General features: G+C 39.4%; 1 protein-coding gene across 4 annotated transcripts in view; it reads right to left on the reverse strand.

The window, feature by feature from the left end:
• The window catches only part of DOCK3 (dedicator of cytokinesis 3), a 568,180-nt gene that overhangs the window by 420,246 nt on the left and 132,582 nt on the right, over positions 1-15,352 (reverse strand). For all 4 annotated transcript variants that reach the window (XM_087867015.1, XM_087867014.1, XM_087867013.1 and 1 more), the window contains exon 3: positions 4,857-4,897. In XM_087867015.1, the coding sequence (XP_087723141.1) occupies positions 4,857-4,897 (41 nt within the window). The remainder of the gene's footprint in view (positions 1-4,856; positions 4,898-15,352) is intronic.

Genomic DNA, 15,352 nt, shown 5'->3' on the forward strand with positions numbered 1-15,352 from the left:
GTGGCTCTGTTGGTTAAGCATCTGCCTTTGATTCAGGTAATGATCTCAGGGTCCTGAAATTGAGCCCCACATCTGGCTCCCTGCTCAGCAGGGTGTCTGCTTCTCCTTCTCCCCCTGTTCATGCTCTCTCTCTCTCTCAAATAAAATCTTAAAATAAAATAAATTAAAATAAAATAAAATAAAATAAAACTGATTGGGGCACCTGGGTGGCTCAGTGGTTTAGGCGCCTGCCTTCAGCTCGGGTCATGATCTCAGGTCCTGGGATCGAGTCCCACATCCGGCTCCTTGCTCAGTGGGGAATCTACTTCTCCCTCTCACTCTGCCCCTCTCCCCCCACCCAGCTTGTTCTCTCTCTCTCTCTCAAATAAATAAATAAAATCTTTAAAAAAATTAGAAACACAAGAACAAAATTACCTATGAGTGGTTTTCAGTCAGGGGCAATTTTACCACCACCACCACTACCCCAACCCTGGGGATGGTAGGGGTGGGGGGACTTTGGCAATGTCTGCAGACATTTTTCATTGCCACAACTTGATGGGGGAAATGTTACTGACATTTACTGAGTAGAGGTCATAATATGCTGCTAAACATCTTAAAATGCACAAGACAACTCCCCACAATGAAGAATTATCTGGCTCAAAATGTGAACAATGTCAAGGATGAGAAGCCCTGACTGGACGGAATTAAAATTTAAAGATACTGCCTTCTTATAATCATTACCTTAAAAACTAACAAAATGAATGATTCTACTGGCAAAACTGATGATTAGAACTCCGAACAATTTTTTTAATAAAAATAGTACATGATAATTTCAATATTTTTCTGCATAAGAAAAAAGCATAACATATTAAATATTAAGCTACAGAAAAAAATAAGAAAATCTGTTAAAATTAATTACACAAAAGAGTAGGTAGAAAGAAGTTTTTGCAAATGCATTACTGGAGAAAACTGTTCCCAAATGTATCATATCTGCCACTTAAAATGTATTTTGTTTGATCAAATTAATAGTAATTGGTAACAGAATAAATATATAAAATCTAGTTCATAAAAAGTCTTGCTTAAATTCATATTTTAATAAGAATATCATCATCAACTAGGACATCTAATTGAAAATTATTTGAAAGTTTTTTCCATTTTTTATTTTAGAAATAAATTTTTCTAAATAAATACATAGCTCCACAAGATTAGGACTATGAATAAGTCAATTTACATTTTAAAAAATTTTTATTTTCTTATTATGTTCAACTAGCTAACATAAAATACATCATTAGTTTTTGATGTAGTGTTCAACAATTCATTAGTTGCATATAACAGCCAGCATCCATCACCACACGTGCCCTCCTTAATAAATTTTTTTATTTAAATTCAATTTAGTTAATATATCATTATGTTAATTAGTTAGCTATCATTAGCTTCAGGGGTAGAATTTAGTGATTCATCACTTGCATACAACACCCGTGGCTCATTACAACAAGTGCTCTCCTTGATGCCCATCACCAAATTACCCCATACCCCCACCCACCTCCCTCCAACAACCCTCAGTTTGTTCCCTATAGTTAAGAGTCTCTTATGGTTTGCCTCCCTCTCTGTTTTTGTCTTATTTTATTTTTCCTTCCCTTTCCTTTATATTCATCTGTTTTGTTTCTTAAATTCCACATGAGTGAAATCATATAATTGTCTTTTTCTGCATGACTTTTTTCACTTATCATAATACCCTCTAGTTCTACCCATGTTGTTGCAAATGCAAAGATTTCATTCTTTTTGATGGCTGCATAATATTCCAGTGTGTTTGTGTGTGTGTGTGTGTGTGTGTGTGTGTGTGTGTGTGCACGCACATTAATTACATCTTCTTTATCCATTCATCTGTCAGTGGACACCTGGGCTCTTTCCACAGTTTGGCTACTGTGGACATCGCTGCTACAAACATTGGGGTGCATGTGCTCCTTCAAATCAGTATTTTTGTATCCTTTGGGTAAATACCTAGTAGTATAATTGCTGGGTCATAGGGTAGCTCTATTTTTAACTTTTTGAGGAACCTCCATACTGTTTTCCAGGGCGGCTGTACCAGTTTGCATTCCCACCAGCAGTGTAAAGAGGGTTCCCCATTCTCCTCATCATCGTCAACATCTTCTGTTCCCTGTCTTGTTAATTTTAGCCATTCTGACTAGTCTGAGGTGGTATCTCATTGTGGTTTTTTTTTTTTAATTCGATTAGCCAAGGTATAGTACATCATTGATCTTGTGGTTTTAATTTCTATTTCCCTGATGCCGAGAGATACTGAGCATTTCTTCATACGTCTGTCGGCCATTTGTATGTCTTCTTTGGAGAAATGTCTGTTCATGTCTTCTGCCCATTTCTTGACTGGATTTTTTGGGTTTTTTTGGGTGTTGAGTTTGATAAATTCTTTATAGATGTTTGGATACTAGCCCTTTATCTGATATGCCATTTGCAATTATCTTCTCCCATTCCATAGGTTGCCTTTTAGTTTTGTTGTTTCCTTTACTGTGCAGAGGTTTTTTATCCTGATGAAGTCCCAATAGTTCATTTTTGCTTTTGTTTCCCCTGCCTCTGGAGACGTGTCTAGCAAGAAATTGCTGAGGCTGAGGTCAAAGAGGTGGCTGCCTCTAGGATTTTGATGGATTCCTGTCTCACATTTGGATCTTTCATCCATCTTGAATTTCTTTTTGTGTATGGTGTAAGAAAGTGGTCCAGTTTCATTCTTCTGCATGTGGCTGTCCTCATTTTCCCAACACCATTTGTTGAAGAGACTGTCTTTTTCCTATTGGATATTCTTTCCTGCTTTTTTGAAGATTAGTTGACCATAGAGGTGACGGTCCCTTTCTGGGTTTTCTATTCTGTTCCACTGATCTATGTGTCTGTTTTTGTGCCAGTACCATACTGTTTTGGTGACTACTGCTTTGTAATACAGCCTGAAGTCCAGAATTGTGATGCCTCTAGCTTTGGTTTTCTTTTTCTACATTACTTTGGCTTTTCAGGGTATTTTCTGATTCCATACAAATTTTAGAATTGTTTCTTTCAGTTCTGTGAAAAATGCTCGTGCTATTTTGATAGGGATTGCACTGAATGTGTAGACTGCTTTGGGTAGTATAGATATTTTAACAATATTTTTTCTTCCAATCCATGAGCATGGAAGGTTTTTCCATTTTTTTATGTCTTCCTCAATTTCTTTCATAAGTGTTCTACAGTTTTCAGAGTACAGATCTTTTACCTCTTTAGTTAGGTTTATTCCTAGGTATCCTATGGTTTTTGGTGCAACTGTAAACAGGATCGATTCCTTGATTTCTCTTTTTGCTGTTCCATTATTGGTGTATAGAAATGCAACAGACTTCTGTGTGTTGATTTTATATCCTGTGACTTGCTGAATTCCTGTATGAGTTCTAGCAATTTTTTGGTGGAGGCTTTTGGGTTTTCTACATAGAGTGTTATGTTGCCTACAAAGAGTGAATTTGACTTCTTTACCAATCTGGATGCCTTTTATTTCTTTTTGTTGTCTGACTGCTGAGGCTAGGACTTCCAGTACTATACTGAACAATGGTGGTGAGAGTGAACATCACTGTTGTGTACCTGACCTTAAAAGCTGTCAGTTTTTCCCCACTGAGGATGATATTAGCTGTGAGTCTTTCATATATGGTCTTTATGATGTTGAGATATATTTCCTCTATCCTTACATTGTGGAAGGTTTTTATCAAGAATAATATTTTGTATTTTGTCAAATGCTTTTTCTGCATCTATTCAGGGGATCATATTGTTCTTACCCTTTCTTTTATTAATGTGGTGTATCATGTTGATTGGTATGAGGATACTGAACCACTCCTGCAATCCAGGAATGAATTCCACTTGGTCAAGGTGAATAATCCCTTTAATGTACTATTGGATCCTATTAGCTAGTATATCTTGATAAGCATATTTTTTAAATATTTTATTTATTTGTCAGAGAGAGAGCGCGCATCTGCACAAGCAGGAAGAGCAGCAGGCAGAGCAAGCAGAGGGAGAAGCAGGCTCCCTGCTGAGCAAGGAGCCTGATGCAGGACTTGATCCCAAGACCCTGGGATCATGACCTGAGCTGAAGGCAGATGCTTCATGGACTGAGCCACCCAGGCATCCCCATCCCCTTGGTAAGAATTTCTTCATCCATGTTCATCAGGGATATTGACCTGTAATTCTCATTTTTAGTGGGGTCTTTGTCTCGTTGGGGATTAAGGTAATGCTGGCCTCATAGAATGAGTTTGGAAGTTTTCCTTCCATTTCTATTTTTTGGAATAGCTTCAGAATAGGTATTAATTCTTCTTTAAATATTTGGTAGAATTCCCCTGGGAAGCCATCCAGCCCTGGATTCTTATTTGTTTGGAGATTTTTGATTACTGCTTCAATTTCTTTGCTTGTTATGGGTCTGTTCAGGTTTTCTATTTCTTCCTGTTTCAGTTTTGGTACTTTATATGTTTCTAGGAATTTATCCATTTCCTCCAAATTGCCCAATGTGTTGGCATGTAATTGTTCACAATATTCTCTTACAATTGTTTGGATTTCTTCAGTGTTGGTTGTGAGGTCAATCTACTTTTGGTCAAATACTTGTAGAAAAAAAAATATTAAATGTCCTAAATAGGCTTTTTCAAAATAAGCTTTTTAGCTATGATCATACATGCATTTTCCATCCTTTAAAAAAACATTTTAATACTGCTGACACAGAGCAGGGTCTGATACAGCTCTGCAAAGGAAAGAATGAGTGTGGCTATTGTAAAAGATTAAAAGATAGACAAGGAGAATTGTTTTTATATCAAATAAATATACTAGGTAGCTTCCTACATTAGAAAAGGTAACAATAAACTTTTCATTACCTTTACATTTGGCTTCTTTGTTGAAACTCCTCTGTACCAACCTAAAACAAAACATACAAAGGATATTAAACTCACATCGTTGTTACATCCTATAAAACACAGAATATGAGTATTTTAGGGGGAAATTAATGCAAAACTTTCTAGTAAAGGCACACTATTTGTGCCTTTATTAAGAGTAGTTTACACTAAAAGGAACGGTCTTAAAATAAATACATTTCCAATTTTCCTCAAAAGGTACAATTTTCAACTGAATAAAGCCCCAAAAATTTTAAAAAGACCTCAGAGGACACGTAATTCAACTCTACAAAAATTCCCAGATGAAATTGTTAGGGGAAGAAAAATGCCAAAATCATATAGCTTTTTTGGTGGCAGACAGAGACTACAGCCCAGACTTTCTGTTTCCTGGTCTCATTCAATGTCCCATGCACAAAACTACACTACTCTCATTTCTTGGCTTTCCAGATGCTAAAGCTGACAGCTGTGATTTAGTTATTCCTTCTCAGCATTCATACACAGCAATAATAATCAAAGCTTCAATTACACAATAAAAACAATTTTCAGAGAAAGGAAATTTCATTACCAACTTTTATGAATTCCAATCTATTATTTTTAGAGTTTTGTTATAGTTTCTCTGCTTGGGTTTAAGAGGAAAATGTTCCAAAGAGCTGTATTGAAAGGAGGAAGATGAAGAAAGGGAGATTATCAATAATAGCTAATAATAATTGAGAGCTTACTGTTCTTAATTCTATGTACTGGAACTGAGAGGTTGTTCTATGTATTAACCTTTAAATCTTACAACAAAGCTATGAGGAAAAAATCAACTTAACTGAAATCATAACAAACAACGAAAGAAGAAATATCCTTTTTTATGTTTAGTACAACAGCTGAGATAATAAATTTGAATAACTCAATTTATACCTTGAGAGTTTTGAAATCTTCGTTTATTAAAAAGAAAACGTGATTAAACAAATGTGACATTTTATAATAGCTTAAGAAACAGAACAGAAAATGATATCAGCAGGAATGGCAGAGTAAGGATCTCCAAAAAACCTTTCCTCAATAAAAGCAATAAGAATCCTGGCAAAAACTGTCAAAATCAAATTCTATAGAACTCTGAAAGTAAACAAAAGACCTGAAATAATCCAAACAGTATTTATTCAAGAAATCTAAATCTTGGATGGAGGATTTAAGATGGTGGAGGAGTAGGGGACCCCTTTTGCAGCCGGTCCCCTGAGTCGAGTTGGAAAGGTACCAGACCAGCCTGAAAATCCATGGAATCAGCCTGAGACACAGGAAGATACATCTGGATCTCTACAAATGAACATCTCCAGCGCTGAGTATTGAGGAACGAAGCAGGGAGCCGTGAAACCGCGCACAGATATCAGAAGATAAACGGAAGGAGGAGGGAGCCGCTGCGTTCAGGCACCGGGAAGCGGTAGCCACCTGCTCGGGGGAGTGGGCGGACTCGCCGACGGCACCCACGAGAGAGTAGATTGAGACCATGAGCCAGGAGAACACACCACCAGACTTCTCATGGAACTCCAGTGTGCTCACTGGAACCAGACTGAGACCGTGAGCTCCGGAGCACGTGGGGACGGCTGGTGGCTGGCGGTGTTAGAAACACAAAGGACAGAGACGCGCCGGCCCTGGAAGTGAGGGCTGGGACGCCGGGTGTGGGGCGCACATCCCAGGACGCTGCATGCTTGAGCAGCATCAACTGTAATGGAGTTGAAGTGGCCAGAACATCAGTGGAGAACGGTCCACAATCCCTCTATTCTGAGACAGACGCTGAGATTCGGCCACTGCTGCTCGGACTCTCAGAAGAGGCACAGCAAAACACCAGGGAAAGCCGCCAGAGAACAAAAGCTTGGAAATACCGGTTCACGGTATTTACCGGCTCACAGTGTGCCCATCCCCATCCCCCCTCGCAGGGGACACGGAGACTCTACCCAAATAGGGTTGCCTGAGTATTGGCGAGGCAGGCCCCTCCCCCAGAAGACAGGCTGAAAAATCAAGAAGCCCACATCCCGGGGTCTGGGTGGCACAGTACTTAAGTGTCTGTCTTCGGCTCAGGGCGTGATCCTGGCGTTCCGGAATCAAGTCCCTCATCGGGCTCCCCCGCTCGGAGCCTGCTTCTTCCTCTCCCACTCCCCTGCTTGTGTTCCCTCTCTCGCTGGCTGTCTCTCTGTCACATAAATAAATAAAATCTTTAAAAAAAAAAAAAGAAGAAGAAGCAGCCCACATCCCTAAGATCCCTATAAAACAAGGGCGCACGGCCTGGGTCCTGGTCAATAATTTGGGCTCTGGACAATGCCGCAACCTCTCCTCATCAGAATGACGAGAAGGAGAAGTCCCCCCCAGCAAAGAAAAGACAATGAGTCTGTGGCCTCTACCACTGAACTAATAGATATGGATATAACCAAATTATCAGAAATGGAATTCAGAGTAACAATGGTCAAGATGATGTGTAGACTTGAAAAAAGTATTAATGAAATGTTAATGAGAATATAGAATCTCTAAGTGCGGAAATGAGAGCGAATTTGGCAGAAATTAAAAATTCTATGAGCCAAATGCAGTCAAAACAAGAGGCTCTGACGGCCAGGGTGAATGAGGCAGAAGAACGAATCGGTGAATTGGAGGATGGGTTAGTAGAAGAAAAAGCTAAAATAGAATCTGGACTCAAAAAAATCCATTCTCAAGAATGTAGGTTACGGGAGATTACTGACTCAATGAAACGTTCCAATATCAGAATCATCGGCATCCCCGAGGGGGTGGAGAAAAACAGAGGACTAGAAGAGATACTTGAACAAATTGTAGCTGAAAACTTCCCTAACCTAGCAAGAGAAATAAACGTTCGTGTCCAAGAGGCAGAGATGACCCCTCCCAAGCTCAACCACGACAAACCTATGCCACGTTACGTCATAGTGCAATTCGCAAATATTAGATCCAAGAGTACAGTATTGAAAGTGGCCAAGGCAAAGAAATTTCTCACGTACCAAGGCGAAGTTATCAGAATTACGTCAGACCTGCCTACACAGACCTGTAATGAGAGAAAGGGTTGGGGGCATTCTTAACGCTCTTTCAGAGAAAAACATGCAGCCAAGGATCCTCTATCCAGCAAGGCTGTCATTCAGAATGGATGGAGAAATAAAGACCTTCCAGAATCGCCAGTCATTGACCAATGTCGTAACCACGAAACCAGCCCTACAGGAGATATTAAGGGGGGTTCTATGAAAGTAAAAAGGCCCCAAGAGTGATACAGAACAGAAAGTCACAATCTATAGAAACAAAGACTTCACAGGAAACATGACATCATTAGAATCATATCTCTCAATAATCACTCTCAATGTAAATGGCCTAAATGCTCCCATAAAACACCACAGGGGTGCAGATTGGATAAAAAGACATGACCCATCAATTTGCTGTCTACAAGAGACTCATTCTGAACCTAAAGATACATTCAGACTGAAAGTAAAGGGATGGAATAACATCTTTCACGCCAGTGGACCTCAAAAGAAAGCTGGAGTAGCAATTCTCAAATCAGACAGATTGGATTTTAAACTAAAGAGTACAATTAGAGACACAGAAGGGCACTATATTATTCTTAAAGGATGTATCCAACAAGTGGATATGACAATTATAAATATCTATGCCCCCAAAAGGGGAGCAGCAAGATACACAAGCCAACTCTTAACCTAAATAAAGAGACATATAGATAAAAATACGTTAATAGTAGGGGACCTTAACACTCCACTATCAGCAATAGACAGAGCACTGGAGCAGAAAACCAACATAGAAACAAGAGCTTTGAATGCCATACTTGATGAGTTGGACCTCATAAATATATACAGAACACTACACCCCAGAACCAAAGAATACTCATTCTATTCTAATGCCCATGGAACATTCTCAAGAACAGACCATATTCTGGGACACTAAACAGGTCTCAACTGATACCAAAAAATTGAAATTATCCCCTGCATATTCTCAGACCACAATGCTCTTGTATTGGAACTCAACAGCAAGGAAAAATTTGGAAGAAACTCAAACACATGGAGATGAACAACCATCCTGCTCAGGAATGACTCGATAAACCAGGAAATCAAAAATCAACTTAAACAATTTATGGAGACCAACGAGAATGAAAACACAACGGTCCCAAACCTATGGGATACTGCAAAGGCAGTCCTAAGGGGGAAATACATAGCCATCCAAGCCTCACTCAAAAGAATAGAAAACTCTAAAATGTAGTTTTTATATTCTCACCTCAAGAAGCTGGAACAGCAACAGAAGGACAGGCCTAATCCACGCAGGAGGAAGCAGTTGACCAAGATTAGAGCAGAAATCAATGAATTAGAAACCAGAAGTACATTAGAGCAGATCAACAGTACTAGAAGCTGGTTCTTTGAGAGAATCAATAAAAATGACAAACCGCTGGCAAGACTTATCCAAAAGAAGAGAGAAAGGACCCAAATTAATAAAATTATGAATGAAAAAGGAGAGGTCATGACCAACACCAATGAAATTGAAAGGATTATTAGAAACTTTTATCAACAGCTATATGCCAATAAATTAAGCGATCAGGAAGAGATGGAGGCCTTTCTGGAAACCTATAAACTACCAAGATTGAAACAGGAAGAAATTGATTTTTTAAACAGGCCAATTAACTATGAAGAGATTGAGTCACTGATAAACAACCTTCCAAAAAACAAAACTCCAGGCCTGGTTGGTTTTCCTGGGGAATTCTACCAAACCTTCAAAGAAGAAATAACCTATTCTCCTAAAGCTATTTCAAAACATAGAAACAGAAGGAAAGCTACCAAACTCATTCTATGAGGCCAATATTACCTTGATCCCTAAACCAGGCAAAGACCCCCTCAAAAAGGAGCATTACAGACCGATTTCCCTAGTGAATATGGACGCCAAAATCCTCAACAAGATCCTGGCCAATAGAATCCTTCAGTACATTAAAAGGATTATCCATCATGACCAAGTGGGATTCATACCTGGATGCAAGCATGGTTCAACATTCGCAAATAAATCAGCGTGATACATCATATCAACAAGAAAAGACTCAGGAACTATATGATCCTCTCTATTGATGCAGAAAAAGCATTTGACAAATTACAGCATCGTTTCCTGATTAACACCCTTCCGAGTGTAGGAATAGAGGGTACATTTCTCAATCTCATAAAAGCCATCTATGAAAAGCCTACTGCAAATATTATTCTCAATGGGGAAAAGCTGGAAGCCTTTCCCTTAAGATCAGGAACACGATAAGGATGCCCACTCTTGCCACTATTATTCAACATAGTACTAGAAGTCCTTGCAACAGCAATCAGACAACAAAAAGGGATCAAAGGTATCCAAATAGGCAAAGAAGAAGTCAAAATGTCTCTCTTGGCAGATGACATGATACTCTATATGGAAAACCCAAAGAAGCCACTCCCAAACTATTAGAAGTTATAGAGCAATTCAGTAATGTGGCGGGATACAAAATCAATGCTCAGAAATCTGTTGCATTTCTATACACGAATAATGAGACTGAACAAAGAGAAATTAGGGAATCCATCCCATTTACAATAGCACCAAAAACCATACGTTACCTTGGAATCAACCTAACCAGAGATGTAAAGGACCTATATTCTAGAAACTACAAATCACTCTTGAAAGACATTGAAGAAGACACAAAAAGATGGGAAAATATTCCATGCTCATGGATCAGAAGAATAAACATACTTAAAATGTCTATGCTACCCAGGGCAATCTACACTTTCAATGACATCCCAATCAAAATACCGAGGACATTTTTCAAAGAACTGGAACAAATAGTCCTTAAATTTGTATGGGACCAGAAAAGGCCCCGAATCGCCAAGGTACTGTTGAAAAGGAAAAACAAAGCTGGGGGCATCACAATGCCGGATTTCGAGCTGTACTACAAAGCTGTGATCACAAAGACAGCATGGTACTGGCACAAAAACAGACACATAGACCAATGGAACTGAACAGAGAACCCAGAAATGGACCTTCGGTTCTTTGGGCAACTAATCTTTGATAAAGCAGGAAAAAACATCTGATGGAAAAAATACAGTCTCTCCAATAAATAGTGCTGGGAAAATTGGACAGCTACATGCAAAAGAATGAAACTTGACCACTCTCTCACACCATACACAAAGATAAACTCCAAATGGATTAAAGACCTCGATGTGAGACAGGAATCCATCAAAATCATACAGGAGAGCATAGGCAGCAACCTCTACGAATTCGGCCAAAGCAACCTTTTTCATGACACATCTCCAAAGGCAAGAGAAACAAAAGATAAAATGAACTTGTGGGACTTCATCAAGATAAAAAGCTTCTGCACAGCCAAGGAAACACTCAAAAAAATTAAGAGAGAGCCCACGGAATGGGAGAATATACTTGCAAATGATACTACAGATAAAAGACTGGTATCCAAGATCTACAAAGAACTTCTCAAACTCAATACACAAGAAACAAATAAACAAATCATAAAATGGGCAGAAGATATGAACAGACACTTTTCCAATGAAGACATACAAATGGCTAACAGACACATGAAGAAATTTTCAACATCATTAGCCATCAGGGAAATTCAATTCAAAACCACACTAAGATACCACCTTATGCCAGTTAGAATGGCAAAAATTGACAAGGCAAGAAACAATTGTTGGAGAGGATGTGGAGAAAGGGGATCCCTCCTACATTGTTGGTGGGAATGCAAGTTGGTACAGCCACTCTGGAAAACAGTGTGGAGGTCCCTTAAAAAGTTAAAAATTGAGCTACCCTATGACCCAGCTTTTGCACTACTGGGTATTTACCCCAAAGATACAGACGTAGAGAAAAGAAGGGCCATATGCACCCCAATGTTCATAGCGGCATTGTCCACAATATCTAAATCGTGGAAGGAACCGAGATGACCTCCAACAGATGACTGGATTAAGAAGTTGTGGTCCGTATATAAAATGGAATAATACTCAGCTATCAGAAAGAACGAATTCTCAACATTTGCTGCAACATGGATGGCACTGGAGGAGATAATGCTAAGTGAAATAAGTCAAGCAGAGAAAGACAATTATCATATGGTTTCTCTCATCTATGGAACATAAGAACTAGGAAGATTGGTAGGAGAAGAAAGGGATAAAGAAAGGGGGGTAATCAGAAGGGGGAATGAAGCATGAGAGACTATGGACTCTGAGAAACAAACTGAGGGCTTCAGAGGGGAGGGGGTGGGGGAATGGGATAGACTGGTGATGGGTAGTAAGGAGGGCACGTATTGCTAGGTGCACTGGGTGTTATGTGCAACTAATTAATCATCGAACTTTACATCAGAAACCAGGGTTGTTGTGTATGGTGACTAACATAATATAATAAAAAAATTAAAAGAAAAAAGAAAAAAAGGAAAAAAAAGAAGCTGTGGTCCATATATACAAGGGAATATTATTCAGCTATCAAAAAAATGATTTCTCAACATTTTCTGCAACATGGACGGCACTGGAGGAGATAATGCTAAGTGAAATATGTCAAGCAGAGAAAGACAATTATCATATGGTTTCTCTCATCTATGGAACATAACAACTAGGAAGATAGGTAGGGGAAGAAAGGGATAAAGAAAGGGGGGGGTAATCAGAAGGGGGAATGAAGCATAAGAGACCATGGACTCTGAGAAACAAACTGAGGGCTTCAGAGGGGAGGGGGTGGGGGAATGGGATAGGCTGGTGATGAGTAGTATGGAGGGCACGTATTGCATGGTGCACTGGATGTTATACACAAATAATGAATCATCGAACTTTACATAAAAAACCAAGGACGTACAGTATGGTGACTAACATAACATAATAAAAAAAACATTTAAAAAAGAATCTCTTATGATTTGCTTCCCTATTTTTATCTAATTTTATTTTTCCTTCCCTTCCCCTATATTCATGTTTCTTACACACCACATGAGTAAAATCATGTCATTCTGACTTATTTTGCTTAGTGTAATACACTCCAGTTCTATCCACATTGTTACAAATGGCAAGATTTTATTTCTAATAAATGAGTAATATTCCATTATAAACACATACATACACACACACCCCATGTCTTCCTTATCCATTCATTAGTCGATGGACATTTGGGCTCTTTGCAGAATTTGGCTATTGTTGACAGTGCTCCCATAAACACTTGGGAGCATGTGCCCCTTCAAATCACTATTTTTGTATTCTTCGGGTAAATACCTAGGAGTGCAATTCCTTGGGTCATAGGGTAGTTCTATTTTTAACTTTTTGAAGAACCTCCCTGTTTTCCAGAGTGGCTGCACCAGCCTTCTTTCCCACCTACACTGTAAGAGGGTTCCCCATTCTCCCCATCACTGCCAGCAACTTCTGTGTCCTGAGTTGTTCATTTTAGCCATTCTGACTGGTGTGAGGTGGCATCTCATTTGTATTTCCCTGATGCCGAATGATACTGAGCATTTTTTCATGTGTCTGTTGGCCATTTGTATATCTTCTTTGGAGAAATGTCTGTTCATGTCTTCTGCCCATTCCTTGACCGGATATTTTAGATTTTCCGGGTGTTGAGTTTGAGAAGTTCTTTATAGAGTTTGGATACTAGCCCTTTGTCTGATAAGACATTTGCAAATATCTTCTCCCATTCTGTAGGTTGTCTTTCAGTTTTGTCCACTGTTTCCTTTGTTGTGCAAAAGCTTTTTTTTTTAATTTATTTATGTGACAGAGAAACAGCCAGCGAGAGAGGGAACACAGCAGGGGAGTGGGAGAGGAAGAAGCAGGCTCCCAGCAGAGGAGCCTGATGTGGGACTCGATCCCGGAACGCCGGGATCACGCCCTGAGCCGAAGGCAGACGCTTAATGACTGTGCTACCCAGGTGCCCCATGCAAAAGCTTTTTATCTTGATGAAGTCCCAATAGTTCATTCTTGCTTTTGTTTCCCTTACCTTGAAGACAGGTCTAGCAAGAAGCTGCTGCTGTTGAGGACAAGGAGGTTGCTGCCAGTGGTCTCCTCTAGGATTTTCATGCATTCCTGTCTTGCATTTGGGCTTTCCGCCATTATGAGTATATTTTTGTGTATGGTGTAAGAAAATGGTCCAGTTTCATTCTTCTGCATGTGGCTGTCCAATTTTCCCAACACCATTTGTTGAAGAGACTGTCTTTTTTCCATGGATGTTCTTTCCTGCTTTGTTGAAGATTAGTTGACCATGGAGTCGAGGGTCCACTTCTGGATTCTCTACTCCAACCCATTTATCTGTGCGTCTGTTTTTGTACCAGTACTATACTGCCTTGAGGATTACAGCTTTGTAATACAGCTTGAAGTCTGGCACTGTGAAGCCTCCTGCTTTGGTTTTCTTTTCCAACAGTCCTCTGGCTATGGGAGGGTCTTTTCTGGTACCACACAATTTTAGGACTGATTGCTCTATTCTGGGAAAAATGCTGGTGTTATTTTGACACCATTTTATTGAATGTGTAGATTGTTTGGGGGTAGTATAGACATTTTAACAATATCTTTTCCTACAGTCTGCGAGCGTGGAATGTTTTTCCATTTCTTTGTGTCTTCTTCAATTTCTTTCATAAGTGTTCTGTAGTTTTCAAAGAATAGATCTTTTACACTCTTTGGCTAGGTACTCCTAGGTATCTTATGGGTTTTGGTGCAATTGTGAATGGGATTGATTCCTTGATTTCTCTTTCTTCTGTCTCATTGTTAGTGTATAGAAACGCAACTGACTTCTGTGCATTGATTTTATATCCTTCTGCTTTGCTGAATTCCTGTGTGAGTTCTAGGAATTTTTGGGTGGAGTCTTTTGGGTTCTCAACATAGAGTGTCATGTCACCTGCAAAGAGTGAGAGTTTGACTTCTTCTTTGCCCATTTGGATGCCTTTTATTTCTTTTTGTTGCCTGATTGCTGAGGCTAGGACTTCCAGTACTCTGTTGAACAACGGTGGTGAGAGTGGACATCCCCATCATGTTCCTGACCTTAGGGGAAAAGCTGTCAGTTTTTCTCCCATTGAGGATGATATTTGCTGTGGGTTTTTCCTACATGGCTTTTATGATATTGAGGTATGTCCCCTCTATCCCCACACCGTGGAGAGTTTTTATCAAGAAAGGATGCTGTATTTTGTCAAACGCTTTTTCTGTGTCTCTCAAGAGGATCACATGGTTCTTGCCCTTTGTTTTATTAATTGATTGATTTGTGGATATTGAACCACCTTTGCAGCCCAGGAATGAATCCCACTTGGTCGTGGTGAATAATCGTTTTAATGTACTGTTGGATCCTACTGGCTACTAACTTGGTGAGAACTTTGGCATCCATATTCATCAGCGATATTGGTGTATAAATCTCCTTTTGGGTGGGCTCTTCGTCTGTTTTTTTTTAATTTAAATTCAATTAGTCAATATATATCATTAGATTTGATGTAATTTTCAATGATTCATTAGCTGTGTATAGCACCCAGTGCTCACCACATCACGTGCCATCCTTAC

Source organism: Ursus americanus, chromosome 14 (assembly GCF_024610735.1).
Source record: "Ursus americanus isolate L20-20 chromosome 14, mUrsAme1.1.p, whole genome shotgun sequence".
Taxonomy (NCBI): Eukaryota; Metazoa; Chordata; class Mammalia; order Carnivora; family Ursidae; genus Ursus; species Ursus americanus.